Raw genomic sequence first — 27,459 nt, 5'->3', positions numbered from 1 at the left:
TTCGGGGATTTTTGGTGTTTTTTGTTTCTTTGTTTGTTTTTTTCCTGGATTTTTCGAGTTTTCTCCTGGATTTTTCAGGGGGGTTTTGGGGGTTTTTTTCGGTTGTTTTTTTTTTTTCTTTTTCCAGGATTTTCGGGGATTTTTTTCGGGATTTTTCGGGGATTTTTTTCGGGATTTTCGGGGATTTTTTCCGGGATTTTCGGGGATTTTTTTCGGGATTTTCGGGGATTTTTTTCGGGATTTTCCGGTGATTTTTTTCGGGATTTTTCAGGGGTTTTTTTCTGGATTTTCCAGGATCATTTTCTTGGGATTTTTTCACTATTTCCCACTTTATTTCCACCTCCCCTCCACCCCAAACTCCTCCCACCCCTAATCCCTGAAAATCCCTTAATCCGCTCACCCTGCGAGGATTTTGGGGCCAAATTGGGGTTTCCGGGAGAGCCGATGGCGAGAATCCCCCAAACCCCAAACCCGCCCGGAAACCCTCCGGGAAACCCGCCGGGAAACCCACCGGGATTGGCGGGAAACTCGGGAATTTTGCCGGGAAAGTCGGGAATTTTGGCGGGAAACTCGGGAATATTTCCGGGATGTTCCGCGGGATTTCCGGGAAGCTCCGGAGGAACTCCGAGGGGCTCCGGATGCTTCTCGCCGCTGCTCTGCCAGTGCCGCGTGGTGTGGAGGGACAGGAGCGTGTCACTGGTGTTCGGCTGTAAGGTACTGGTTTGTACTGGTTTGTACTGGTTTGTACTGGTGTAACAACCACCCAAGTACTGGTTGTACTGGTTTGTACTGGTTTGTACTGGTGTGGAGGGACAGGAGCGTGTCACTGGTGTTCGGCTGTAAGGTACTGGTTTGTACTGGTTATACTGGTTTGTACTGGTTTGTACTGGTTATACTGGTTTGTACTGGGAGGGCTGGGTGTGCTGGGATTGAGGGTTATACTGGTTATACTGGTTATACTGGTTATACTGGTTATACTGGTGTGGAGATCGGGGAGCGTGTCACTGGTGTTCGGCTGTAAGGTATACTGGTTATACTGGTTATACTGGTTATACTGGTGTGGAGGGACAGGAGCGTGTCACTGGGGTTTGGGTGTAAGGTATACTGGTTATACTGGTTTGTACTGGTTATACTGGTTATACTGGTTATACTGGTTATACTGGTTATACTGGTGTGGAGGGACAGGAGCGTGTCACTGGTGTTTGGCTGTAAGGTACTGGTTTGTACTGGTTATACTGGTTTGTACTGGTTTGTACTGGTTATACTGGTGTGGAGGGACAGGAGCGTGTCACTGGTGTTCGGCTGTAAGGTATACTGGTTTGTACTGGTTATACTGGTTATACTGGTGTGGAGGGACAGGAGCGTGTCACTGGTATTTGGGTGTAAGGTATACTGGTTTGTACTGGTTATACTGGTTTGTACTGGTTATACTGGTTTGTACTGGTTTGTACTGATTTGTACTGGTTATACTGGTTTGTACTAGTTATACTGGTTTGTACTGGTTATACTGGTTTGTACTGGTGTGGAGGGACAGGAGCGTGTCACTGGTGTTCGGCTGTAAGGTATACTGGTTTGTACTGGTTATACTGGTTATACTGGTGTGGAGGGACAGGAGCGTGTCACTGGGGTTTGGCTGTAAGGTACTGGTTTGTACTGGTTTGTACTGGTTTGTACTGGTTGTACTGGTTTGTACTGGTTATACTGGTTTGTACTGGTTATACTGGTGTGGAGGGACAGGAGCGTGTCACTGGTGTTTGGGTGTAAGGTATACTGGTTATACTGGTTTGTACTGGTTTGTACTGGTTTGTACTGGTTATACTGGTTTGTACTGGTTTGTACTGGTTATACTGGTTTGTACTGGTGTGGAGGGACAGGAGTGTGTCACTGGTGTTTGGGTGTAAGGTACTGGTTTGTACTGGTTATACTGGTTATACTGGTTTGTACTGGTTTGTACTGGTTATACTGGTTATACTGGTTTGTACTGGTTATACTGGTTTGTACTGGTTTGTACTGGTTATACTGGTGTGGAGGGACAGGAGCGTGTCACTGGTGTTTGGGCTGAACTGGGAGGGACTGGGAGGGGATTGGGAGAAACTGGGCTGGACTGGGAGGGAGAGTTGAGGGGACTGGGAGAGGCTTTGGGACACTGGGAGGGACTGGGAGTGACTGGGAGGGACTGGGAGCTCCGATAGCTGCGTGAGTGCTGAACTGGTTTATACTGGTTTGGACTGGGAGTGAGAACTGGAGGGACTGGTTTGTACTGGTTTATACTGGGAGGGACAGGAGCGTCTTGGTGTTTGGCTGTAAGGTGAACTGGTTTGGACTGGTTTGGACTGGGAGGGAGGGATGGGTGTTCAGCTGTAAGGTATACTGGTTATACTGGTTTGAACTGGTTTGGACTGGGAGAGACAGGAGCATCTCGCTGGTGTTCGGCTGTAAGGTGGGACTGGGAGGGACTGGGAGCACTGGGAGGGGATTGGGAGGGACTGGTTTATACTGGGAGTGAGAATTGGGAGCACTGGGAGAGGTTTTGGGGGGACTGGGATGGACTGGGATGGACTGGGAGGGACTGGGATGGACTGGGAGGGACTGGGATGAAGTGGGATGAACTGGGAGGGACTGGGATGGACTGGGGCTGAGATTTGGGGGCACTGGGAGAGACTGGTTTGTACTGGTTTGTACTGGGAGAGACAGGAGTGTTGTTGGTGTTTGGCTGTCAGGTGGGACTGGGAGGGACTGGTTTATACTGGGAGGGACTGGGAATGAGAACTGGGAGCACTGAGAGCCTCCAGTCCATACTGGGATCTCCCCAGTTCATACTGGGCTCTCCCCAGTCCATACTGGGAGCACTGGTCTCTCCCCAGTCCCACACTGGTCTCTCCCACTCTGCCCCAGTTTCCTCCCAGTTTAATCCTCTGCACTCCCCAGCCCAGCTGGGATTAACTGGGATTAACTGGGATTAACTGGGATTAACTGGGATTAACTGGGATGGACTGGGCGGAGCTTCCTGGGAACAACCATTTATAGAAATTGCCGTTCATTTGCATAAATCGATGCTCATTTGCATAAATCGATGCTGATTTGCATGAATTTCCATGGATTGATGTCGATTTTCTCACAGATCGATGCCGATTTGCATAGATTTGCATATATTGATGTTTATTTGTACTAATTGATGGTTAACTTGCATGAATTTGCATATATCTGTGATTTTTTTTTTCTCCCAAATCGATGCTAATTTGCATATATTTGCATAGTGATGTTTATTTGTACTATTAGATGGTTAATTTGCATGAATTTACATATATTGGTATTGATTTTCTCCCAAATCGATGCTAATTTACATATATTTGCACACAACGATGCTCATTGGTGCCAATGGATGGTTCATTTGCATGGATTTGCATATACCAATGCGATTTCCTCACAAATCGATGCTAATTAGCATAAATTTGCATACAATGATGTCCATTGATGGCTAATTTGCATGGATTTGCATGAACTCGGTGTCGATTTCGCTCGGCTCGATGCTAATTAGCATAAATTTGCATGTCTGCAGAAATACCGGTACCAAGATGAGGACAGCCCCCCCCTGGAGCAGAGCCCCGCCCACCTGCCCAGCCAGGTAAGGCCACGCCCACCCGCCAAATATGGCCATGGAGAGGCCCTGGGAGCCAGGTGTGTCCATATATGGCAGGCCACGCCCACTTAGAGAGGTTATGTCCATATATGGGCAGGCCACGCCCACTTAGAGAGGTCATGTCCATCTATGGGCAGGCCACGCCCACTTAGAGCGGTCATGTCCATCTATGGGCAGGCCACGCCCACCTGGGAATATGTCATGTCCATATATGGGCAGGCCACGCCCACCCAGAGAGGTCATGTCCATATATGGGCAGGCCACGCCCACCCAGAGAGGTCATGTCCATATATGGGCAGGCCACGCCCACCTAGAGAGGGCATGTCCATATATGGGCAGGCCACGCCCACCTGGGAATCTGTCATGTCCATATATGGGCAGGCCACGCCCTCAGAGCCAGCTGATGTCCCTATATGGCAGGCCACGCCCACCTGGGATGGGTGATCTCCATATAGGGACAGGCCACGCCCACCTGGTGATCCATAATGTCCATCTATGGGCAGGCCACGCCCACCAGGCCAGGCAATGCCCATATATGGGCAGGAAAACCTCCTGGGACAGGGAATTTCCATCTATGGGCAGGCCACGCCCCCTTTTCATGGCCACGCCCACGGTTTGGGAGGCCACGCCTCTTGCGGTGACGTCACTCGGTTGTGGTGACATCATTGGGGTCAGGGTGATGGTGGGGGCGTGGCCTCGGCGATGACGTCATTGGGGTTGTGGTGATGTCATCTGTGTCGTTATGATGTCATCGAGGTCGGGGTGATGTCACTTGGGTCGCGATGACGTCATTGGTGTGGCGATGACGTCATCCAGGCTGTGGTGACGTCACTGGTGAGCCCAGAAAGAACGATTGTGACATCATAATGACGTCACAGGGAGCATCAGTGACGTCATATCATCATTGGTGTGGTGACGTCACTGATGACGTCATAACAGTCTGGGTGGATTTGGGGCATTTGGGGAGATGAATTTTGGGGCATTTGGGGATGAATTCAGGAATTTTTGAGAATTTCTGGGGAATTTGGGGGAAATTGGAGGATTTGGGGGAAATTTGTGAGAATTTTGGGGGAAATTTGGGTGAAATTGGTGAGAAATTTGGGATAAATTCTGGGAATTTCGGGGAAAATTGGTGGGAAATTTGGGGGAAATTCGAGGAATTTTGGGGGAAATTTGGGAAAAATTCTGGGGATTTCAGGGGGAAATTCGGATGAAAATTGGGAAATTTGGGGGGAAATTTTGGGATTTTGGGGGGTTTGGTTTTTCGGGAATTTGGGGTTTTTTGGGTGGAATTTTGGTTGGAGTTTGGGGATTTTTGGGATATTCTGGGGGGTTTTGGGGAGGAATTTGGGGATTTTTTGGGGTTTTTTGGGGTGAAATTCTGGAATGTTTTGGGGATGAATTTGGGGATGTTTGGGGTGGAATTTTGGGGATTTTTAGAGAGGAAGTTGGGGATTTTTTTGGGTTGAATTTGGGGATTTTTGGGGGATTTTTGGGTGGAATTTTGGGGTGGATTTGGGGATTTTTTTCGGGAGGAATTTGGGGTCATTTTGTGGACAAATTTAGGGTTTTTTGGGGGGAAATTTGGGGATTTTCAGGGAGAAATTTGGGGATTTTTGGAGATAAATTTGGGAATTTTTGGGGGGATTTTTGGGTGGAATTTTGGGGTGGATTGGGGGATTTTTTTGGGATGGATTTGGGGTTATTTTGGGGATGAATTTGGGGTTATTTTGGGGTGGATTTTGGGGATTTTTTTGGGACATTTTCGGGTCTCTAACCTCCCCTCCCCCCCCAGGCCAACTCTCCCCCTGTCATCGTCAACACCGACACGCTGGAGGCCCCGGCCTATGTGAGCCTGAAACACCCCAAAATCACCCCAAAAATATCCTAAATTATCCACAAAAATATCCCCAAAAACACCCCAAAATTATCCCAAATTATCCCCAAAAATATCCCAAAAATATCCCAAATTATCCCTAAAAATATCCCCAAAATCACCCCAAAAATATCCCAAAAATATCCTAAAAATATCCCAAATCCACCCCAAAAATATCCCAAAAATATCCCCAAAAATACCCCAAAAATATCCCAAAAATATCCCCAAAAATATCCCAAAAATATCCCAAAAATATCCCAAAAATATCCCCAAAAATATCCCAAAAATATCCCAAAAATCACCCCAAAAATATCTCAAAATTACCCCAAAAATATCCCCAAAAATATCTCAAAATTACCCCAAAAATATCCCCAAAAATATCCCAAATTATCCCCAAAAATATCCCAAAAATATCCCATAAATCGTCAACACCGACACGCTGGAGGCCCCGGCCTATGTGAGCCTGAAACACCCCAAAAATATCCTAAAAATATCCCAAAAATATCCCAAAATCATCCCAAAATTATCCCAAATCGACCCCAAAAATATCCTAAAAATATCCCCAAAATAACCCCAAAAATATCCTAAAAATATCCCAAATCCACCCCAAAAATATCCTAAAAATATCCTAAAAATATCCCCAAAAATATCCCAAATTATCCCCAAAAATCACCCAAAAATCCCCATAAATCATCAACACCTCACGCTGGAGGTCCCAGCCTGTGTGAGCCTGAAACACCCCAAAAATATCCCAAAATCACCCCAAAATATCCCCAAAATCACCCCAAAAATATCCCAAAAATATCCCAAATCCACCCCAAAAATATCCCCAAAAATATCCCAAATTATCCTTAAAAATATCTCAAAAATATCCTTAAAATATCCCCAAAATCACCCCAAAAATATCTCAAAATTACCCCAAAAATATCCTAAAAATATCCCAAATCCACCCCAAAAATATCCCAAATTATTCCCAAAAATATCCCAAATATATCCCAAAAATATCCCAAAAATCGTCAACACCGACACGCTGGAGGCCCTGACCTATGTGAGCCTGAAACACCCCAAAAATATCCCAAAATCACCCCAAAATCACCCCAAAAATATCCCAAAAACATCCCAAAAATATCCCAAAAATATCCCCAAAATATCCCAAAAATATCCCAAAATCACCCCAAAATCACCCCAAAAATATCCTAAAAATCACCCAAAAATATCCTAAATCCACCCCAAAAATATCCCAAGAATCACCCCAAAATATCCCCAGAAACACCCCAAAAATATCCCAAATCCACCCCAAAATCACCCCAAAAATATCCTAAAAATGTCCTAAATCCACCCCAAAAATATCCCCAAAATATCCCCAAAAATATCCTAAATCCACCCCAAAAATATCCCAAATTATCCCCAAAAATATCCCCAGAAACACCCCAAAAATATCCCAAAAAATCCCAAAAAAATCCCCAAAATCACCCCAAAAATATCCCAAAATCATCCCCGAAATTTACCCGAAATTCGCCTGAAATTTCAAAAAAATTCCTTGAAAATTTCCTCAAAAATCACCCAAAATCCACCTGAAAAACACCCTAAAATCACCCCAAAAATAACTCAAAAATACCCCAAAATCACCACAAAAATACCCTAAAATCACCACAAAAATACCCCAAAATCACCCCAAAATTACCCCAAAAATAACCCAAAAATACCCCAAATCAACCCCAAAAATCACCTCAAAAATACCCCAAAATCACCACAAAAATACCCTAAAATCACCCAAAAAATAACCCAAAATCACCCCAAAATCACCCAAAAAATAGCCCAAAATCACCCAAAAAATAGCCCAAAATCACCCAAAAATCACCCAAAATCACCAAAAAAATAGCCCAAAATCACCCCAAATCCACTCTGAAGTTTCCCCGAAACTCCCAAAAATTCACTGAAAATTTCTTCCAAAATCATCCAAAATTAGCCCAAAATCAGCCCAAAAAATCCCCCAAATCCTCCCCAAAATTCCCTCCAAATTCCCTGAAAATTTCCTCCAAAATGCCCCAAAATTCCCTCCAAATTCAGCCCAAAATTCACCCAAAATTCCCACAAAATTCTCCTAAAATTCCCACAAAATTCCCTCCAAAATATCCCAAAATCCCCCAAATTTTCCCACAAAATTCCCACAAAATTCCTTCAAAATCCCTCAAAATTTCATCCCAAAATTTTCCCCCAAATTCCCCCAAAATCCCCCAAATCCCCCAAATTCCAAAAATTTTCCCCCAAAATCCCCCAAATCCCCAAATTCCCCAAATTCCCCAAAAATCCCCAAAATTCCCCAAAATTCTCCCAAAATTCTCCCAAAATTTCCCCAAAATTCCCCAAAATTCCCTCAAAATCCACTGAAAATTCCCACAAATTTCCCAAAAAACTTCTCCCAAAATTCCCCCAAATTCCCCAAAATTCCCCAAAATCCCCCAAAATTCCCTCAAAAGTCTCCGAAAATTCCCCAAATTTTCCCCAAAATCCCCAAAAATCTCCCAAAATTCCCCCAAAATTATCCCAAAATTCCCCCAAAATCCCCCAAAATTCCCTCAAAATTCTCTCAAAATTCCCCAAATTTTCCCCAAAATCCTCCCAAATCCCCCAAATTTCCCCAAATTTCCCCAAATTTCCCAAATTTCCCCCAATTCCTGTTTTGCAGGTCAATGGCACCGAGGGGGAGATGGAATACGAGGAGATCACTCTGGAGAGGGTGAGAAATCCCAACATTTGGGGTTTTTGGGGATTTTTGGGGATTTTTTGGGGTTTTTTTTAAATGGGGGAAATTGTGGGATTTTGGGGGATTTTTTATGGATTTTTTGCAATTTTTTGGGGATTTTTTGGGATTTTTTGAGGGTTTTTTTTGGATTTTTAATGGGATTTTTTTAGGTTTTTTGTGGAATTTTGGGATTTTTGTGGAATTTTTTTGGGGGGGGTTGTGGAATTTTTGGGGTTTTTTGTGGGATTTTGTGGGATTTTTGTGGAATTTTTGGGGGTTTTTTGGGGATTTTTTGTGGGTTTTTTTGGATTTTTTATGGGATTTTTTTAGGTTTTTTGTGGAATTTTGGGGATTTTTTGTGGAATTTTTTTTTGGGTTTTTGTGGAATTTTTGGGGTTTTTTGTGTGATTTTTGGAGATTTTTTGGGGATTTTTAATGGGATTTTTGGGATTTTTTGTGGAATTTTTTGGATTTTTTGTGAGATTTTTTTTTGGTTTTTTGTGGATTTTTTGGGTTTTTTGTGGGATTTTTTTTTAGGTTTTCTGTGGGATTTTTTTGATTTTTGGGATTTTTTTGTGGGATTTTTGTGGAGTTTGTGGGATTTTTTGGGGTTCTTTTGTGGATTTTTTTGGGATTTTTATGGGATTTTTTGTGGGTTTTTTGTGGGATTTTTGTGGAATTTTGGGGATTTTTTGTGGAATTTTTTTCTGGGTTTTTGTGGAATTTTTGGGGGTTTTTTGATTTTTGGAGATTTTGGGGATTTTAATGGATTTTTGGGATTTTTGTGGAATTTTTGGATTTTGTGAGATTTTTTTGGTTTTTGTGGATTTTTGGGGTTTTTTGTGGATTTTTTGGTGATTTTTGTGGGATTTTTGTGGATATTTGTGGGATTTTTTGGAGGGGATTTTTGTGGAATTTTGGGGTTTTTTTGTGGGATTTTTTTGGGTTTTTTGTGGAATTTTTTTTATTTTTTATGGGATTTTTTTTGTGGGACGTTTGTGGAATTTTTGGGATTTTTTGTGGGATTTTTTTGGGTTTTTTTGTGGAATTTTTTTGGGATTTTTATGGTATTTTTTTAGGGTTTTTGTGGGGTTTTTTTTTTATTTTTGGGATTTTTTGGTGGGACTTTTTGGAAGTTTTTTGGATTTTTTTGTGGGATTTTTTGGGGTTTTTTGTGGAATATTTGGGATTTTCTGTGGGATTTTTTTGGGGTTTTTTTGTGGAATTTTTTTGGGTTTTTGTGAGATTTTTGAGGATTTTTAGGGACATGTGAAATTTTTTTTTTAGTTTTATGATTTTTTGGGGTTTTTTTAATGCGATTTTAAATGTTTTTAATGCAATTTTTGGGGCATTTTCTGATTTTTTTGGGAATTTTGGGGTTTAGGAAATTTTTAATGGGATTTTTAATAGGATTTTTTTAGGTTTTGTGGGATTTTTTGTGTGATTTTTTGGGTTTTTTTGTGGGATTTTTTAAGGTTTTTAATGCGATTTTTTTGCTTTTTTGGTAATTTTTTTGGCAATTTTTCAGCTTTGTTCAGTGGGATTTTCCTGGGGGTTTTTTGGGGTGTTTTTTGGGTTTTTGGGGTCATTTTGGAGCTCAGAGGATCCCGTTTTTCCCCAGGGGAACTCGGGTTTGGGTTCAGCATCGCGGGGGGAACTGACAACCCAAAAATTACCTTTTTTGGGGTTTTTTTGGGTTTCTTTTGTGGAATTTTTAATGGGATTTTTAACAGGATTTTTTTAGGTTTTATGGAGTTTTTTGTGTGATTTTTTGGGGTTTTTTGTGGGATTTTTCAAGGTTTTTATTGTGATTTTTTTGGTGTTTTTAATGCGATTTTTGCAGTTTTTTGAGGGTTTTTTGGGGTTTTCTCCATGGGATTTTCCTGGGGGTTTTTTGGGGTGTTTTTTTGGGTTTTTGGGGTCATTTTGGGGCTGAGAGGATCCCGTTTTTCCCCAGGGGAACTCGGGTTTGGGGTTCAGCATCGCGGGGGAACTGACAACCCAAAAATTACCTTTTTTGGGGTCTTTATGGATTTATTTTGGGGTTTTTTAAATGGGACTTTATAGGATTTTTTTTCAGGTTTTATGGAGTTTTTTGTGTTATTTTTTGGGGGTTTTTATGTGATTTTTTGGGTTTTTTTGGATTTTTTTTCCATTTTTTATGTGATTTTTTGGTGTTTTTAATGTGATTTTTGCAGTTTTTTGAGGGTTTTTTGGGGTTTTCTCCACGGGATTTTTTTTAGGGGGTTTTTGGGGTGTTTTTTGGGGTTTTTGGGGTCATTTTGGAGCTCAGAGGATCCCATTTTCCTGCAGGGGAACTCGGGTTTGGGGTTCAGCATCGCGGGGGAACTGACAACCCAAAAATGCCCTTTTTGGGGTCTTTATGGATTTATTTAGGATTTTTTAAAGTGGGACTTTAATAGGATTTTTTTAGGTTTTATGGAGTTTTTTGTGTGATTTTTTGGGGTTTTTTGTGGGATTTTTTAAGGTTTTTATTGTGATTTTTTTGGTGTTTTTAATGCGATTTTTGCAGTTTTTTGAGGGTTTTTTGGGGTTTTCTCCATGGGATTTTCCTGGGGGTTTTTTGGGGTGTTTTTTGGGGTTTTTGGGGTCATTTTGGGGCTCAGAGGATCCCGTTTTTCCCCAGGGGAACTCGGGTTTGGGGTTCAGCATCGCGGGGGGAACTGACAATCCTCACGTCGGCGACGATCCAGGAATCTTCATCACCAAAATCATCCCCGGCGGGGCTGCGGCCCAGGATGGGAGGCTCAGGTGAGGAATTCCCAAAAAATCACCCCAAATTTGGATTCAGCACCCTAAAAAACCCCAAAAACCACCCAGAAAACCCCTAAATTCACCCAGAAAACCCCAAAATCCACTGAAAAACACCCAAAATCTACTGAAAAAACCATAAAAAACCCCAAAATCCACCCAAAGCAGCCCAGGATGGGAGGCTCAGGTGAGGAAATCCCAAAAAATCACTCCAAAAATGGATTCAGCACCCCAAAAAACCCCAAAAACCACCTGAAAAACCCTAAAATCCACTGAAAAACACCCAAAAAACCCCAAAATTCACCCAAAAAACTGCTAGAAATGACAAAAAAACCCCAAAAGCAGCCCAGGATGGGAGGCTCAGGTGAGGAATTCCCCAAAAATCCCCCCAAATATGGATTCAGCACCCCAAAACCCCCAAAAACCACCTGAAAAACCCCAAAAAACACCCAGAAAACCCAAAAATCCACTGAAAAACGCCCAAAATCTACTAAAAAAACCATAAAAAACCCCGAAATCCACCCAAAGCAGCTCAGGATGGGAGGCTCAGGTGAGGAATTCCCCAGAAAACACTCCAAAAATGGATTCAGGACCCCAAAAAACCCCAAAAACCACCTGAAAAACCCTAAAATCCACTGAAAAACACCCAAAGTTCACTGAAAAAACCCCCAAAATCTACAAAAAACCCTAAAATACCAAAAACCCCAAAGCAGCCCAGGATGGGAGGCTCAGGTGAGGAAATCCCAAAAAATCACCCCAAAAATGGATTCAGCACCCCAAAAAACCCCAAAAACCACCCAGAAAACCTTAAAATCCACCCTAGAAACCACAAAAAACCCAAAATTCACCCAAAAAACTGCTAGAAATGACAGAGTAAACGACAGCATTCTGTTTGGAGGCCAAAAACCCAAAAACAGCATCAAAATCACCCATCACCCCAAAACAGCCCAAAATCAGTCCAAAACCCTCAAAACCACCCAAACTCACCCAGAATTTCCTGAATTTTCCCAAATTTCTTTCCAGAAACAGCAAAAAAAACCCCAAAAGCAGCCCAGGATGGGAGGCTCAGGTGAGGAAATCCCAAAAAATCACCCCAAAAATGGATTCAGGACCCCAAAAAACCCCAAAAACCACCCAGAAAACCCCTAAATTCACCCAGAAAACCCAAAAATCCACTGAAAAACACCCAAAATCTACTGAAAAAACCATAAAAAACCCCAAAATCCACCCAAAGCAGCCCAGGATGGGAGGCTCAGGTGAGGAATTCCCCAAAAATCACCCCAAAAGTGGATTCAGCACCCCAAAAAAACCCAAAAACCACCCAGAAAACCCTAAAAAACACCCAAAAAACCCCAAAAACCACCTGAAAAACACTAAAATCCACTGAAAAACACCCAAAGTTCACTGAAAAAACCATTAAAAACACCAAAATCCACCCAAAGCAGCCCAGGATGGGAGGCTCAGGTGAGGAATTCCCCAAAAAACACCCCAAAACTGAAAATCACCCCAAAAAACCCAAAACCACCCAAACACCCAAAAATCCCCAGAACCTCAAAAATTTCCCAAATTCCCCAAAATTCTGCTAGAAATGCAAAAAACCACAAAAGCAGCCCAAGATCTCTGAAATTCCCCAAAAAACACCCCAAAAATGGAAATCACCCCAAAAAACCCCAAAAACCACCCGAAAAACCCAAAAACCAACAAAAAACAGCCTCAAAATCACCCCAATTCACCCCAAACCAGCCCAAAATCAGTCCAAAACAGCCCCAAAACAGCCTCAAAATCCCCAAAAATCACCCCAAAACATCCCCAAAACCACTCCAAATGCTCAGAAACTCCAGATTTTCCCCCAAATATCCCAAAATTCCCGATTTTTTTTGTATTTTCCAGAGTAAACAACAGCATTTTGTTTGTGAACGAGGCCAAAAAACAACAAAAAACAGCCTCCAAATCACCCCAAAACAGCCCAAAATCACCCCAAAACAGCCTCCAATTGACCCCAAACTCCCAGAAATTCCAGAATTTCCCTGAATTTTCCCAAAATTCCCGATTTTTTCTGTTTTTTCCAGAGTAAATGACAGCATTTTGTTTGTGAACGAGGCTGATGTCCGCGAGGTTCCTCAAAACACCCCAAAACACCCCAAAATCAGCCCAAAACAGCCCCAAAACTGCCTCCAATCGACTCCAAACTCCCAGAAATTCCAGAATTTCCCTGAATTTTCCCAAAATTCCAGTTTTTCAGAGGAAATGACAGCATCCTGTTTGTGAACGAGGCCAAAAACCAACAAAAACAGCCTCAAAACCCCTGAAAATCACCCCAAAACAACCCCAAAACAACCCCAAAACCACTCCAAATGTTCAGAAATTCCAGAATTTTCCCAAAATTTCCCATTTTTTCTGTTTTTTTCAGAGTAAATGACAGCATTCTGTTTGTGAACGAGGCCGATGTCCGCGAGGTTCCCCAAAACACCCCAAATCTGCTCTAAAATGGCCCAAAATCAGCCCAAATCTACCCCAAAACAGCCTCAAAACCACTCCAAACTCCCAGAAATTACCAAAAAATCCCAAATTTTTCCTAAAATACAATTTTTTCTGTTTTTTTCAGAGTAAACGACAGCATTTTGTTTGTGAACGAGGCCAAAAACCAACAAAAAACAGCCTCAAAACCCCTGAAAATCACCCCAAAACTGCCTGAAATCACCTCAAAACCACTCCAAACTCCCACAAATTCCAGATTTTCCCCCAAATATCCCAAAATTCCCAATTTATTTTCATTTTTTCCAGAGTAAACGACAGCATTCTGTTTGTGAACGAGGCCGATGTCCGCGAGGTTCCTCACTCTGCGGCCGTCGAGGCTCTGAAGGAGGCTGGAGCTGTGGTCAGACTCTATGTGATGAGGAGGAAAGTGCCAGCCGAGAGGATCGTCGAGGTCAAGCTCATCAAAGGGCCCAAAGGTACCCAAAAATCCCAAAATCCCAAAAAAAACCCCAAAAAAATCCATCCAGGAACAAAAAAACGGCAAAAATTTAGGGTGAAATAGGTGAAATCTGCACCAAAATCGGTGAAATTTGCACCAAACACCAAAATCCACCTTGGGAGACCAAAGTTACCCCAGGATTCACCTGGGATTTGCAAAATCAACAGAAGGAAACCCAAAATCCAGCTGGGAATCCCAAAATTCCTAAAATCCCCAAAAAAAATCAGTCCAGGAACAAAAAAACCCCAAAAATTTAGGGTGAAATAAAACACCAAAAAACACACCAAAACCACCAACCCAAAACCAAACCACCCCAAAACACCACCCAAAACCCAAAACCCCAAAAAAACCACCAAACAAAAAAACCCAAAAAACACAAACAAACACCCAAAACCACCAACCCAAAGGTGAAATTTGCACCAAAATTGATGAAATTCACACCAAAATCCACCTGGGAACCCAAAATTCCCAAAATCCACCCCAAAATCTACCTGGGGATCCCAAAAATTCCCAAAATCCCCAAAAAAATCCATCCAGGAACAAAAAAACCCCAAAAAATCTGCACTGAAATCCATGAAATTCACCCCAAAATCCACCTGGGAAACCCAAATTTGGGAACAGCTGGTGACAGTGGAGGAATAGCCAGGGACAGGTGACACTGAGGTGGCACTGAGGTGACACTGAGGTGAGAGTGAAGGTGACATGGAGGTGACACTGAGGTGACATTGAGGTGACAGTGAGGTGACACAGGTGACACTGAGGTGACACTGAGGTGACACAGGTGACACTGACGTGAGAGTGAAGGTGACACAGGTGACACTGAGGTCACACAGGTGACACTGAGGTCACACAGGTGACACTGAGGTGACACTGAGGTCACACAGGGAGGTGACACAGGTGACATTGAGGGTCACACAGGGAGGTGGCACTGAGGTGACACTGAGGTGACACTGAGCTCACACAGGTGACACAGGAGGTGACACAGGTGACAATGAGGTCACACAGGTGTCTCCGGTGTCCCCAGGTTTAGGATTAACACAACACCCCCACCCACAACACCAACCACACACCCAACAAACACCAACACACACACAACAAACACAACACAACACCAACACAACACACAACACACCCCCCCACCCACAACACCAACCAGCACATCCCAGGTGACAATGGTGACACCTGTGACACTGAGGTCACACTGATGACACTGAGGCTCACACAGGTGACACAGGTGACACACAGGTGACACACAGGTGACACAGATGTCCCCAATGTCCCCAGGTCTCGGGTTCAGCATAGCAGGTGGCGTTGGCAACCAGCACATCCCAGGTGACAATGGTGACACCAGTGACACTGAGCTTACACTGATGACACTGAGGCTCACACAGGTCACACACAGGTGACAATGCAGGTTATTCAGGTGACACAGGTGACACAGGTGTCCCCTCCCAGGTCTCGGGTTCAGCATAGCGGGTGGCGTTGGCAATCAGCACATCCCAGGTGACAATGGTGACACCAGTGACACTGAGGTTACACTGATGACAATGGGGATTGCACAGGTGACACAGGAGGTCACACAGATCACACAGGTGACACAGGTGACATTGCTGTCCCCAGGTCTCGGGTTCAGCATAGCAGGTGGCGTTGGCAACCAGCACATCCCAGGTGACAATGGTGACACCAGTGACACTGAGGTTATACTGATGACAATGGGGATTGCACAGGTGACACAGGAGGCACCAGGTGACACAGGTGACACACAGGTGACATTGCTGTCCCCAGGTCTCGGGCACAACACCAACACACACCCAACAAACACCAACACAACACAACACACACACAACAAACACACAACACACAACACACAACACCCCCACCCACACCCCAACACACACCCAACAAACACCAACACACACACAACACACAACACCAACACAACCCCAACCCCAACACAACACCAACCACACACCCAACAACACACCACACAAAACCAAACAACAACACACAACAAATCACACAGATCACACAGGTGACACAGATGTCCCCAATGTCCCCAGGTCTCGGGTTCAGCATCGCCGGGGGGGTTGGCAACCAGCACATCCCAGGTGACAATGGTGACACCAGTGACACTGAGGTTATACAGGTGACACACAGGTGACACACAGGTGACACAGGTGACACACAGGTGACATTGCTGTCCCCAGGTCTCGGGTTCAGCATCGCGGGTGGCGTTGGCAATCAGCACATCCCAGGTGACAATGGTGACACCAGTGACACTGAGGTTATACAGATGACAATGGGGATTGCACAGGTGACAATGCAGGTTATTCAGGTGACACTGAGGGTCACACAGGTGACACAGGTGTCCCCTCCCAGGTTTAGGTTTCAGCATCGCCGGGGGGGTTGGCAATCAGCACATCCCAGGTGACAATGGTGACACCAGTGACACTGAGGTCACACTGATGACACTGAGGCTCACACAGGTCACACAGGTGACACAGGTGACACACAGGTGACACAGATGTCCCCAATGTCCCCAGGTCTCGGGTTCAGCATCGCCGGGGGGGTTGGCAATCAGCACATCCCAGGTGACAACAGCATCTACGTCACCAAGGTGATCGAGGGCGGCGCGGCGCACAAGGACGGCCGGCTGCAGGTTGGGGACAAGATCCTGGCGGTGAGTGACACTGGGGACACCTGGGGACATTAATGGGGACACCTGGGGACACTGGGGACATCACTGGGGACACTGGGGACATCCAGGGGACACCTGGGGACATCGGGGGGATTTGGGGACATCAGGGACGTTATGGGTTGGGGTGGGCTGGTGGCACTGCTGTCCCCATGTCCCCTCCTTGTGCCTGTGTGTCCCTAAATCCTCTGTCCCCAATGTCCCCATTAATGTCCCCAATGTCCCCAACTATCCCCAAATGTCCCACCCAAAACCCAAAACCCCCAAACCCTCAATGTCCCCAAACCCATGTCCCCAAATGTCCCCAAATGTCCCCAATGTCCCCACCCAAAACCCAAACCCCAAACCCCCAAACCCCACCCCAACCCCAATGTCCCCAATGTCCCCAATGTCCCCAAATGTCCCCAAATGTCCCCAACCCAGGTGAACAACATGAGCCTGGAGGACGTGATGCACAATTCCCATCAATGTCCCCAAATGTCCCTTTTATCCTAAATATCCCAAAATATCCCAAATATCCCAAAGTCCCCAATGTCCCCAAATCCCTGTGATGTCCCTTGATGTCCCCAATGTCCCCAAATGTCCCCAAATGTCCCCAAATGTCCCCAACTGTCCCCAACCAGGTGAACAACGTCAGCCTGGAGGACGTGATGCACAATTCCCATTAATGTCCCCAAATGTCCCTTTTATCCCAAATATCCCAAACCTCCCCAATCCCCCAAATCCCCTCAATGTCCCCAAACCCCTGGGATGTCCCCAGATGTCCCCAATGTCCCCAAATGTCCCCAAATGTCCCCACCAGGTGAACAGCGTCAGCCTGGAGGACGTGAAGCACAATTCCCATCAATGTCCCCAAATGTCCCTTTTATCCTAAATAACTCAAAATATCCCAAATATCCCAAATCCCCCTGATGTCCCCAAATCCCTGTGATATCCCAGATGTCCCCAATGTCCCCAATGTCCCCTGCTGTCCCCATCAGGTGAACAACGTCAGCCTGGAGGACGTGATGCACAATTCCCATCAATGTCCCCAAATGTCCCTTTTTATCCCAAAATGTCCCCAAATATCCCAAACCTCCCCAATCCCCCAAGTTCCCCTGATGTCCCTGATGTCCCCAATGTCCCCTGCTGTCCCCAAACCCAGGTGAACAACGTCAGCCTGGAGGACGTGATGCACGAGGACGCAGTGGCAGCTCTGAAGAACACCTACGACGTGGTTTACCTGCGGGTGGCCAAGGCCACTGTCACCGGCCTGGGGGACACCTACCCCGACGTCACCGGATGTGAGGGACTCTGGGGACACTGGGGACACTGGGGACAGCGGGGACAGTGGGGTTTTGTTGGGATTTTTTGGGATTTTTTGGGATTTTTTTGGATTTTTTGGTGATTTTTTAACAGGTTTTTGGGGGTTTGGGGACATTGGGGTTGAAGGGGTTAAAGGGGACATTGGGGACGTTGAGGAGTTTTTGGGATATTTGGGGACATTGGGGGACATTGGGGATGTTGGGGACACTGGGGACATTGGGGACAGTGGGGTTTTGTTGGGAATTTTTGTGATTTTTTGGGATTTTTTGGGGGATTTTTGGCGATTTTTTAACGGGTTTTGGGGATTTGGGGACACCTCTGTCACTGTCACCGGCCTGGGGGACACCTACCCCGATGTCACCAGATGTGAGGGACACAGGGGACACTGGGGACAGTGGGGACAGCGGGGACAGTGGGGTTTTGGTGGGAATTTTTGGGATTTTTTGGGATTTTTTGGGATTTTTGGGGGAATTTTGGCGATTTTTTAATGGGTTTTGGGGGTTTGGGGACACCTCTGTCACTGTCACCGGCCTGGGGGACACCTACCCTGATGTCACTGGATGTGAGGGACACAGGGGACACTGGGGACACTGGGGACACTGGGGACACTGGGGACGTTGGGGACAGTGGGGTTTTGTTGGGATTTTTTGTGATTTTTTGGGATTTTTTGGGATTTTTTGGGGAATTTTGGCGATTTTTAATGGATTTTGGGGATTTGGGGACATTGGCTCTGTCACTGTCACCGGCCTGGGGGACACCTACCCCGACGTCACCGGATGTGAGGGACTCTGGGGACACTGGGGACACTGGGGACATCAGGGACAGTGGGGTTTTGTTGGGAATTTTTGGGATTTTTTGGGATTTTTTGGGATTTTTTTGGGGATTTTGGTGATTTTTAATGGGTTTTGGGGGTTTGGGGACACCTCTGTCACTGTCACCGGCCTGGGGGACACCTACCCCGACGTCACCGGATGTGAGGGACACAGGGGACATTGGGGACACTGGGGACAGTGGGGTTTTGTTGGGAATTTTTGTGATTTTTTGTGATTTTTTTGGGATTTTTGGCGATTTTTAAACGGTTTTTGGGGGTTTGGGGACACCTCTGTCACTGTCACCGGCCTGGGGGACACCTACCCCGATGTCACCGGATGTGAGGGACACAGGGGACATTGAGGACAGTGGGGACAGTGGGGACAGTGGGGTTTTGTTGGGATTTTTTGGGATTTTTTGTGATTTTTGGGGATTTTTTTGCGGATTTTGGCGATTTTTAATGGGTTTTGGGTGTTTGGGGACACCTCTGTCACTGTCACCGGCCTGGGGGACACCTACCCCGATGTCACCGGATGTGAGGGACTCTGGGGACAGTGGGGACAGTGGGGACAGCGGGGACAGTGGGGTTTTGTTGGGAATTTTTGGGATTTTTTGGGATTTTTTGGGATTTTGGGGGAATTTTGGCGATTTTTAATGGGTTTTGGGGATTTGGGGACACCTCTGTCACTGTCACCGGCCTGGGGGACACCTACCCCGACGTCACCGGATGTGAGGGACTCTGGGGACACTGGGGACACTGGGGACACTGGGGACATTGGGGACAGCGGGGTTTTGTTGGGAATTTTTGGGATTTTTTGGGATTTTTTGGGATTTTTTGGTGATTTTTTAACGGTTTTTGGGGATTTGGGGACACCTCTGTCACTGTCACCGGCCTGGGGGACACCTACCCTGATGTCACCGGATGTGAGGGACTCTGGGGACACTGGGGACAGTGGGGTTTTGTTGGGATTTTTTGGGGTTTTTTAACAAAAACAAAAAAACACAAAAACAACACAACACACAACAAGGGATTTTTTGTGACACAAACACACCCCACCACCCCACACCACCCACACCAAACACAACACAACACACAAAATTTTGGGGATTTTTTGGGGGATTTTGGCGATTTTTTAACGGTTTTTGGGGGTTTGGGGACACTGGCTCTGTCACTGTCACCGGCCTGGGGGACACCTACCCTGATGTCACCAGATGTGAGGGACACAGGGGACACTGGGGACATCGGGGACAGTGGGGACAATGGGGTTTTGTTGGGAATTTTTGTGATTTTTTTGGATTTTTTGAGGGATTTTGGCGATTTTTTAATGGTTTTTGGGGATTTGGGGACACCTCTGTCACTGTCACCGGCCTGGGGGACACCTACCCTGATGTCACCAGATGTGAGGGACTCTGGGGACACTGGGGACACTGGGGACACTGGGGACATTGGGGACAGTGGGGTTTTGTTGGGATTTTTTGGGGGATTTTGGCGATTTTTGAATGGGTTTTGGGGATTTGGGGACATTGGGGACATTGGGGTTGAAGGGGTTAAAAGGGCCATTGGGGTCATTGGGGACATTGGGAGGATTTGGGGACATTTGGGGACATCAGGGACATTGGGGACATTAACATTTGGAGGTTTTTGGGGGATTTTTGGGGATTTTTTAATGATTTTTTGAGGTTTTTGGTGATTTGGGGACATTGGGGTTAAAGGGGACGTTGGGGACATTGAGGAGTTTTTGGGATATTTGGGGACATTGGGGACATTGGGAGGATTTTGGGACGTTTGGGGACATTGGGGACACTGAGATCTTGTTGGGATTTGGGGCAATTTTGGGGGATTTTTTGTGATTTTTGGCGATTTGGGGACATTGGGGATTTTGGGGACATTGAGGGATTTTGGGGACATTTGGGGACATTAGGGGTTGGGGAGGGACATTGGTGATTGGACCTCCCTGTCCTTGTCATTGTCCCCAATGTCCCCAAATCCCCTCAATCCCCTCAATGTCCCCACTGTCCCCAAATATCTCCAATGTCCCCAAATGTCCCCAATGTCCTCAATATCCCCAAATCCCCTCGATATCTCAAATGACCTGAAAAGTCCCAAATGTCCATTTTTATCCCCAAATATCCTCAATGTCCCCAAATGTCCCCAAATCCCCTCAATCCCCTCAATGTCTCTGATGTCCCCACTGTCCCCTGCTGTCCCCACTAATGTCCCTGATGTCCCCAAGTCCCCACTAATGTCCCCAAATGTCCATTTTTGTCTTTTTGTCCCCAAATATCCTCAATGTCCCCAAATGTCCCCAAATCCCCTCAATCCCCTCAATGTCCCTGATATCCCCTGATGTCCCCAGTGTCCCCATTAATGTCCCCAATGTCCCCAATGTCCCCACTAACGTCCCCATTAAGGTCTCCATCACTGTCCCCACTGTCCCCAGTGTCCCCAAGTCCCCACTAATGTCCCCACCAATGTCCCCAAATATCTCCAATATCCCCAAATATCCCCAATATCTCCAAATGTCCCCAAATGTCACCAAATCCGCTCAATCCCCTCAATGTCCCTGCTGTCCCCAGTGTCCCCATTAATGTCCCCAACTGTCCCCTGCTGTCCCCAGCCTACTCAGCTCACCTGGACTCGGAGCTTCCCCCGCAGAGCTTCCTGAGCTCGGAGTTCCCAAATCCCCACTGATGTCCCCAAATCCCCCAAATCCCCTCAATGTCCCTGCTGTCCCCAATGTCCCCAAGTCCCCACTAATGTCCCCAATGTCCCCAATGTCCCCAGCCTACTCAGCTCACCTGGACTCGGAGCTTCCCCCGCAGAGCTTCCTGAGCTCGGAGTTCCCAAATCCCCACTAATGTCCCCAAATCCCCCAAATCCCCCAAATCCCCTCAATGTCCCTGATGTCCCCAAGTCCCCACTAATGTCCCCAACTGTCCCCTCTGTCCCCAGCCTACTCAGCCCACCTGGACTCGGAGCTTCCCCCACAGAGCTTCCTGAGCTCTGAGTCCCCAAATCCCCACCAATGTCCCCAAATCCCCCAAATCCCCTCAATCCCCTCAATCCCCTCGATGTCCCTGATATCCCCAGTGTCCCCACTAATGTCCCCAACTGTCCCCAACTGTCCCCAGCCTACTCAGCTCACCTGGACTCGGAGCTTCCCCCGCAGAGCTTCCTGAGCTCGGAGTTCCCAAATCCCCACTGATGTCCCCAAATGTCCCAAATCCCCCAAATCCCCTCAATCCCCTCGATGTCCCTGATGTCCCCAATGTCCCCACTAATGTCCCCAATGTCCCCACCTGTCCCCAGCCTACTCAGCTCACCTGGACTCAGAGCTTCCCCCGCAGAGCTTCCTGAGCTCTGAGTCCCCAAATCCCCACTAATGTCCCCAAATGTCCCCAAATCCCCCAAATCCCCCAAATCCCCTCAATCCCCTCGATGTCCCTGATGTCCCCTGATGTCCCCAGTGTCCCTGCTGTCCCCACTAATGTCCCCAACTGTCCCCAATGTCCCCAGCCTACTCAGCTCACCTGGACTCGGAGCTTCCCCCGCAGAGCTTCCTGAGCTCGGAGTTCCCAAATCCCCACTAATGTCCCCAATGTCCCCAAATCCCCCAAATCCCCTCAATCCCCTCAATGTCCCCAGTGTCCCCAGTGTCCCCACTAATGTCCCCAATGTCCCCAACTGTCCCCAGCCTACTCAGCCCACCTGGACTCGGAGCTTCCCCCGCAGAGCTTCCTGAGCTCTGAGTTCCCTCCGGCATTAACCCCAACCTCGCCGCGCCGCTTCTCGCCCGGGCCCAAGGAGCTGCTGCCCGACGACGACGTCCCCAGGTGGGTCATGGTGGCACCTGGGTCACCTCTGTCACCTCTGGCACCTGTGTCCCTGTTTTCAGGATTTTTTCCCATTTTTTTCTGATTTTTTCCCATTTTTTCTGATTTTTTCTCTATTTTTCCCCTGTTTTTGTCCTTTTTTCCCATTTTTCCCATTTTCCTTGATGTCCCCACTGTCCCCAGGTGGGTCCCAGTGTCACCTGTGTCACCTGTGTCCCCAAGTGGCACTTTGTCCCTTTTTCCCCGATTTTTTCTGATTTTTTTTCCCATTTTTTCCCATTTTTTTCTGATTTTTTATCTTTTTTTTCTCCATTTTTTTATTTTTTTTCCAATTTTCCCATTTTCCTCAATGTCCCCAATGTCCCCAGGTGGGTCACAGTGTCACCTGTGTCCCCAGGTGTCCCCAAGTGTCACTTTTTCCCCAATTTTTTCCAATTTTTCCCCACTTTTTTGCCATTTTTTGCCGTTTTTTTCTGATTTTTTCCCCCATTTTTCCCATTTCACACAATGTCCCCAAATGTCCCTTTTTCCCTTTCCCCTATTTTTCCCCCATTTTCTCTCCATTTCCCTCAATAATCCCAATGTCCCCAATGTCCCCAATGTCCCCAACCCCAAATCATGTCCCCAATGTCCCCAAATCTCCCTTTTTTCTTCATTTTTCCCCATTTTTTCACCAATTTTCCCCATTTTTTTTCCCCAACTTCTCCCAACTGTCCCCCAACTCCTCTCAATGTCCCTAAATGTCCTAAAGTGTCCCCAACCTGTCCCCAATGTCCCCAAGTGTCCCCAAATCTCCCTTTTTTTCTGATTTTTTCCCATTTTTTTCTGATTTTTTCTCTATTTTTTCCCTGTTTTTGCCCTTTTTTCCCATTTTCCCATTTCCTTCAATGTCCCCACTGTCCCCAGGTGGGTCCCAGTGTCACCTGTGTCACCTGTGTCCCCAAGTGGCACTTTGTCCCTTTTCCCCCGATTTTTTCTGATTTTTTCCCATTTTTTCCCATTTTTTTCTGATTTTTTATCTTTTTTTTCTCCATTTTTCTATTTTTTTTCCAATTTTCCCATTTTCCTCAATGTCCCCAATGTCCCCAGGTGGGTCACAGTGTCACCTGTGTCCCCAAGTGTCCCCAAGTGTCACTTTTTCCCCAATTTTTTCCAATTTTTCCCCACTTTTTTGCCATTTTTTGCCACGATTTTTTTCCGATTTTTTCCCCCATTTTTCCCATTTCACACAATGTCCCCAAATGTCCCAATCCCCAAATTTTCCCTTTCCCCCATTTTTCCCCCATTTTCTCTCCATTTCCCTCAATAATCCCAATGTCCCCCAAATGTCCCCAAATCCCCCAAATCTCCCTTTTTTCCTCATTTTTTCCCCATTTTTTCACCAATTTTCCCCATTTTTTTTCCCCAACTTCTCCCAACTGTCCCCCAACTCCTCTCAATGTCCCTAAATGTCCTAAAGTGTCCCCAACCCCCAAATGTCCCCAAATCCCCCAAATCTCCCTTTTTTCTTCAGTTTCTCCCTTTTTTCCCTCATTTTTCCCCATTTCTTCACCAATTTTCCCCGTTTTTTTTTCCCCAATCCCCCCAAATCCCCCAAACAATGTCCCAAACTGTCCCTAACTGTCCCCAAATTGTCCCCAACCAGGGAGCCTCGGCGCATCGTCATCCCCACAGCTCCACCGGGCTGGGATTGTCCCCAGTGTCCCCAAATGTCCCCAAATATCCCATTTTCCCCTGTTTCCCTCCATAACCCCAATGTTCCCAATTGTCCCAAATGTCCCCAAATCCCCCAAATGTCCCCAAATCTCCCCAAATCTCCCTTTTTTCTTCATTTTTTCCCCATTTTTCCTCATTTTTTCCCCATTTTTTCACCGATTTTCCTCGTTTTTTTTTCTCCAACTTCTCCCAGCTTTCCCCCAACTCCTCTCAATGTCCCTAACTGTCCCTAACTGTCCCCAATGTCCCCAGGGAGCCTCGGCGCATCGTCATTCCCCGCGGCTCCACCGGGCTGGGATTCAACATCGTTGGCGGCGAGGATGGCGAAGGAATCTTCATCTCCTTCATCCTGGCCGGGGGGCCTGCCGACCTCAGCGGGGAGCTCAGGAAGGGAGACCAGATCCTCTCGGTGCGTTGGGGACATCTGGGGACGTTTGGGGATGTTTGGGAATTTTTTGGGATTTTTTGGGATTTTTTGGGATTTTTTTTCGATTTTTTTTCTATTTTTTTCGATTTTTTTTGAATTTTTTTCAATTTTTTTTCGATATTTTTTGATGTCATCGTCATCATCCTCACCATGCTGAGAAGTCCAGATTGTCCCCAGAGTGTCACAACCCCTTGGGGACACCTGGGGACATCTGGGAATTTTTTTGGATTTTTTTTCGATTTTTTTTCGATTTTTTTAAAAAATTTTTTCTGAATTTTTTGGGGTTTTTTTGACATCATCATCGTCATCCTCACCATGCTGAGAAGTCCAGATTGTCCCCAAAATGTCACAACCCCTTGGGGACATCGAGGACACTTTGGGGACATTGGAAATGGTGGGAAAATGGCGAAATTTGGGGATTTTTGGGTGTTTTTTGGGGAATCTTCATCTCCTTCACCCTGCCGACCTCAGCGGGGAGCTCAGGAAGGGAGAGCAGATCCTCTCGGTGCCTTGGGGACACCTGGGGACACCTGGGGACAGCTGGGGACAACTGGGGACAGCTGGGGACAGCTGGGGATTTTTGGGGATTTTTTGGGATTTTTTGGGGATTTTTTTTCGATTTTTTTTAGAATTTTTTCTGAATTTTTTGGGGATTTTTTGACGTTATTGTCATTATTCTCACCATGCTGAGAAGTCCAGATTGTCCCCAAAATGTCCCCAACTGTCCCCAACTGTCCCCAAATGTCCCCAAATATCCCCAAATTGTCCCCAAATGTCCCCAAATGTCCCCAGAGTCACATTTTTCCCCTTTTTTTCCTAATTTTTCCCCATTTTCTCATTTTTTTCCCCCAATTTTCCCCATTTTTTCCCATTTTCTCCATCCCTCCTCATCCCTCCTCATCCTTAAACATCTCTAAACATCCTAAATGTCCCAAAAATCCCAAAAATGTCCCCAAATGTCCCCAAAAGTCCATTTTCCCACTTTTTTTCCCAATTTTCCCCCAATTTTCCCCCATTTTTCTCCATTTTTTCCCCTTTTTTCCCCCTTTTCCCCATTTTCTCCATCCCTCCTCATCCCTAAATATCCCAAAATGTCCCCAAATGTCCCCAACTGTCCCCAACGTCCCCAACTGTCCCTAAATGTCCCCAAATTGTCCCCAAAAGTCACATTTTCCCCTTTTTTTCCTTACTTTTCCCCATTTTTTCAATTTTTTTCCCCATTTTTTCCCATTTTCTCCATCCCTCCTCATCCCTCCTCATCCCTAAATATCCCAAAATGTTCCCCAATGTCCCCAAATGTCCCCAAATATCCCCAAATGTCCCCAATGTCCCCACCCAGGTGAACGGGGTTGATCTCCGCGGCGCGACTCACGAACAAGCAGCTTTGGCGCTGAAGAACGCTGGGCAGTCAGTGACCATCGTGGCTCAGTACAGGCCTGAAGGTGACCCCAAAACACCCCAAAATCACCCCAAAAATATCCCTGAAATGTCCCTAAAATATCCCAAAAATATCCTGAAAATGTCACCAAAATATCCTGAAAATATCCCCAAAATAACCCTAAAATAGCTCAAAAAATGACCCCAAAATTACCCCAAAATGGTCAAAAAATGACCCAAAAAAGGTCCCAGAATGGCCCCAAAATTGCCTCAAAATGACCCCAAAATAGCCCTAAAATATCCCAAAAATATCCCCAAAATATCCCCAAAATATCCCTAAAATGTCCTGAAAATATCCTGAAATTATCCTGAAAATATCCTGAAGTTATCCCAAAAAATGTCCCTAAAATATCTCAAAAAATGACCCCAAAATCGCCTTGAAATGCCCTGAAATTACCCTAAAAATCACCTTTAAATCACCTCAAAATATCCCAAAATCACCCCAAAAATATCCCAAAAATATGCTGAAAATATCCTGAAATTATCCTGAAAATATCCCAAAAATGTCCCAAAAAATGTCCCCAAAATGTCCCCAGCAGGGCAGTCAGTGACCATCGTGGCTCAGTACAGGCCTGAAGGTGACCCCAGAAATATCCTAAAAATGTCCCAAAAATGTCCCCAAAATGTCCCCAAAATATCCTGAAATTATCCTGAAATTATCCTGAAATTATCCCGAAAAATTACCCCAAAATTGCCTCAAAATGACCCCAAAATAGCCCTAAAATATCCCAAAAATATCCCTAAAATATTCTTAAAATATGCTGAAAATATCCTGAAAAATGACCCCAAAATGGCCCTAAAATATCCAAAAAATATCCTGAAATTGTCCTGAAATTATCCTGAAATTATCCCAAAAAATGTCCCCAAAATGTCCCCAGCAGGGCAGTCAGTGACCATCGTGGCTCAGTACAGCCTGAAGGTGACCCCAAAACACCCCAAAATCACCCCAAAAATATCCCTGAAATATCCTGAAATTATCCTGAAAATATCCTGAAATTATCCCAAAAAATATCCCTAAAATAGCTCAAAAAATTACCCCAAAATCGCCTTGAAATGCCCTGAAATTACCCTAAAAATCACCTTTAAGTCGCCTCAAAATACCCCAAAATCACCCCAAAAATATCCCAAAAATATCCTAAAAGTATCCTGAAAATATCCTGAAAATATCCTGAAAATATCCTGAAATTATCCCAAAATTATCCTGAAATTATCCCAAAAAATGTC

At 45.7% G+C, this 27,459-nt stretch overlaps 2 protein-coding genes across 2 annotated transcripts in view; both read left to right on the top strand.

The window, feature by feature from the left end:
- LOC146423151 (disks large homolog 4-like) overlaps positions 1-27,459 on the top strand; it is a 52,686-nt gene that overhangs the window by 9,036 nt on the left and 16,191 nt on the right. Inside the window, exons 2-5 of the mRNA XM_085045079.1 lie at positions 3,560-3,625; positions 5,436-5,489; positions 8,206-8,256; positions 10,910-11,034. Coding sequence (XP_084901205.1) covers positions 3,560-3,625; positions 5,436-5,489; positions 8,206-8,256; positions 10,910-11,034 — 296 coding nt within the window. The remainder of the gene's footprint in view (positions 1-3,559; positions 3,626-5,435; positions 5,490-8,205; positions 8,257-10,909; positions 11,035-27,459) is intronic.
- Positions 12,482-27,459, top strand: part of LOC146423152 (disks large homolog 4-like) — a 16,224-nt gene continuing 1,246 nt past the window's right edge. The window contains exons 1-7 of the mRNA XM_085045051.1: positions 12,482-12,498; positions 13,819-13,988; positions 16,555-16,691; positions 17,851-17,989; positions 22,517-22,655; positions 24,624-24,780; positions 26,138-26,286. Of these exons, the coding sequence (XP_084901177.1) occupies positions 13,928-13,988; positions 16,555-16,691; positions 17,851-17,989; positions 22,517-22,655; positions 24,624-24,780; positions 26,138-26,286 (782 nt within the window). The 5' untranslated portion in view covers positions 12,482-12,498; positions 13,819-13,927. The remainder of the gene's footprint in view (positions 12,499-13,818; positions 13,989-16,554; positions 16,692-17,850; positions 17,990-22,516; positions 22,656-24,623; positions 24,781-26,137; positions 26,287-27,459) is intronic.

Source organism: Lichenostomus cassidix, unplaced genomic scaffold (genome assembly GCF_008360975.1).
Source record: "Lichenostomus cassidix isolate B80296 unplaced genomic scaffold, HeHo_3.0 HiC_scaffold_34, whole genome shotgun sequence".
NCBI classification, from domain to species: Eukaryota; Metazoa; Chordata; class Aves; order Passeriformes; family Meliphagidae; genus Lichenostomus; species Lichenostomus cassidix.
The sequence above is the reverse complement of the archived record's forward strand: the minus strand, read 5'-3'. Positions and strand labels throughout refer to the sequence as shown.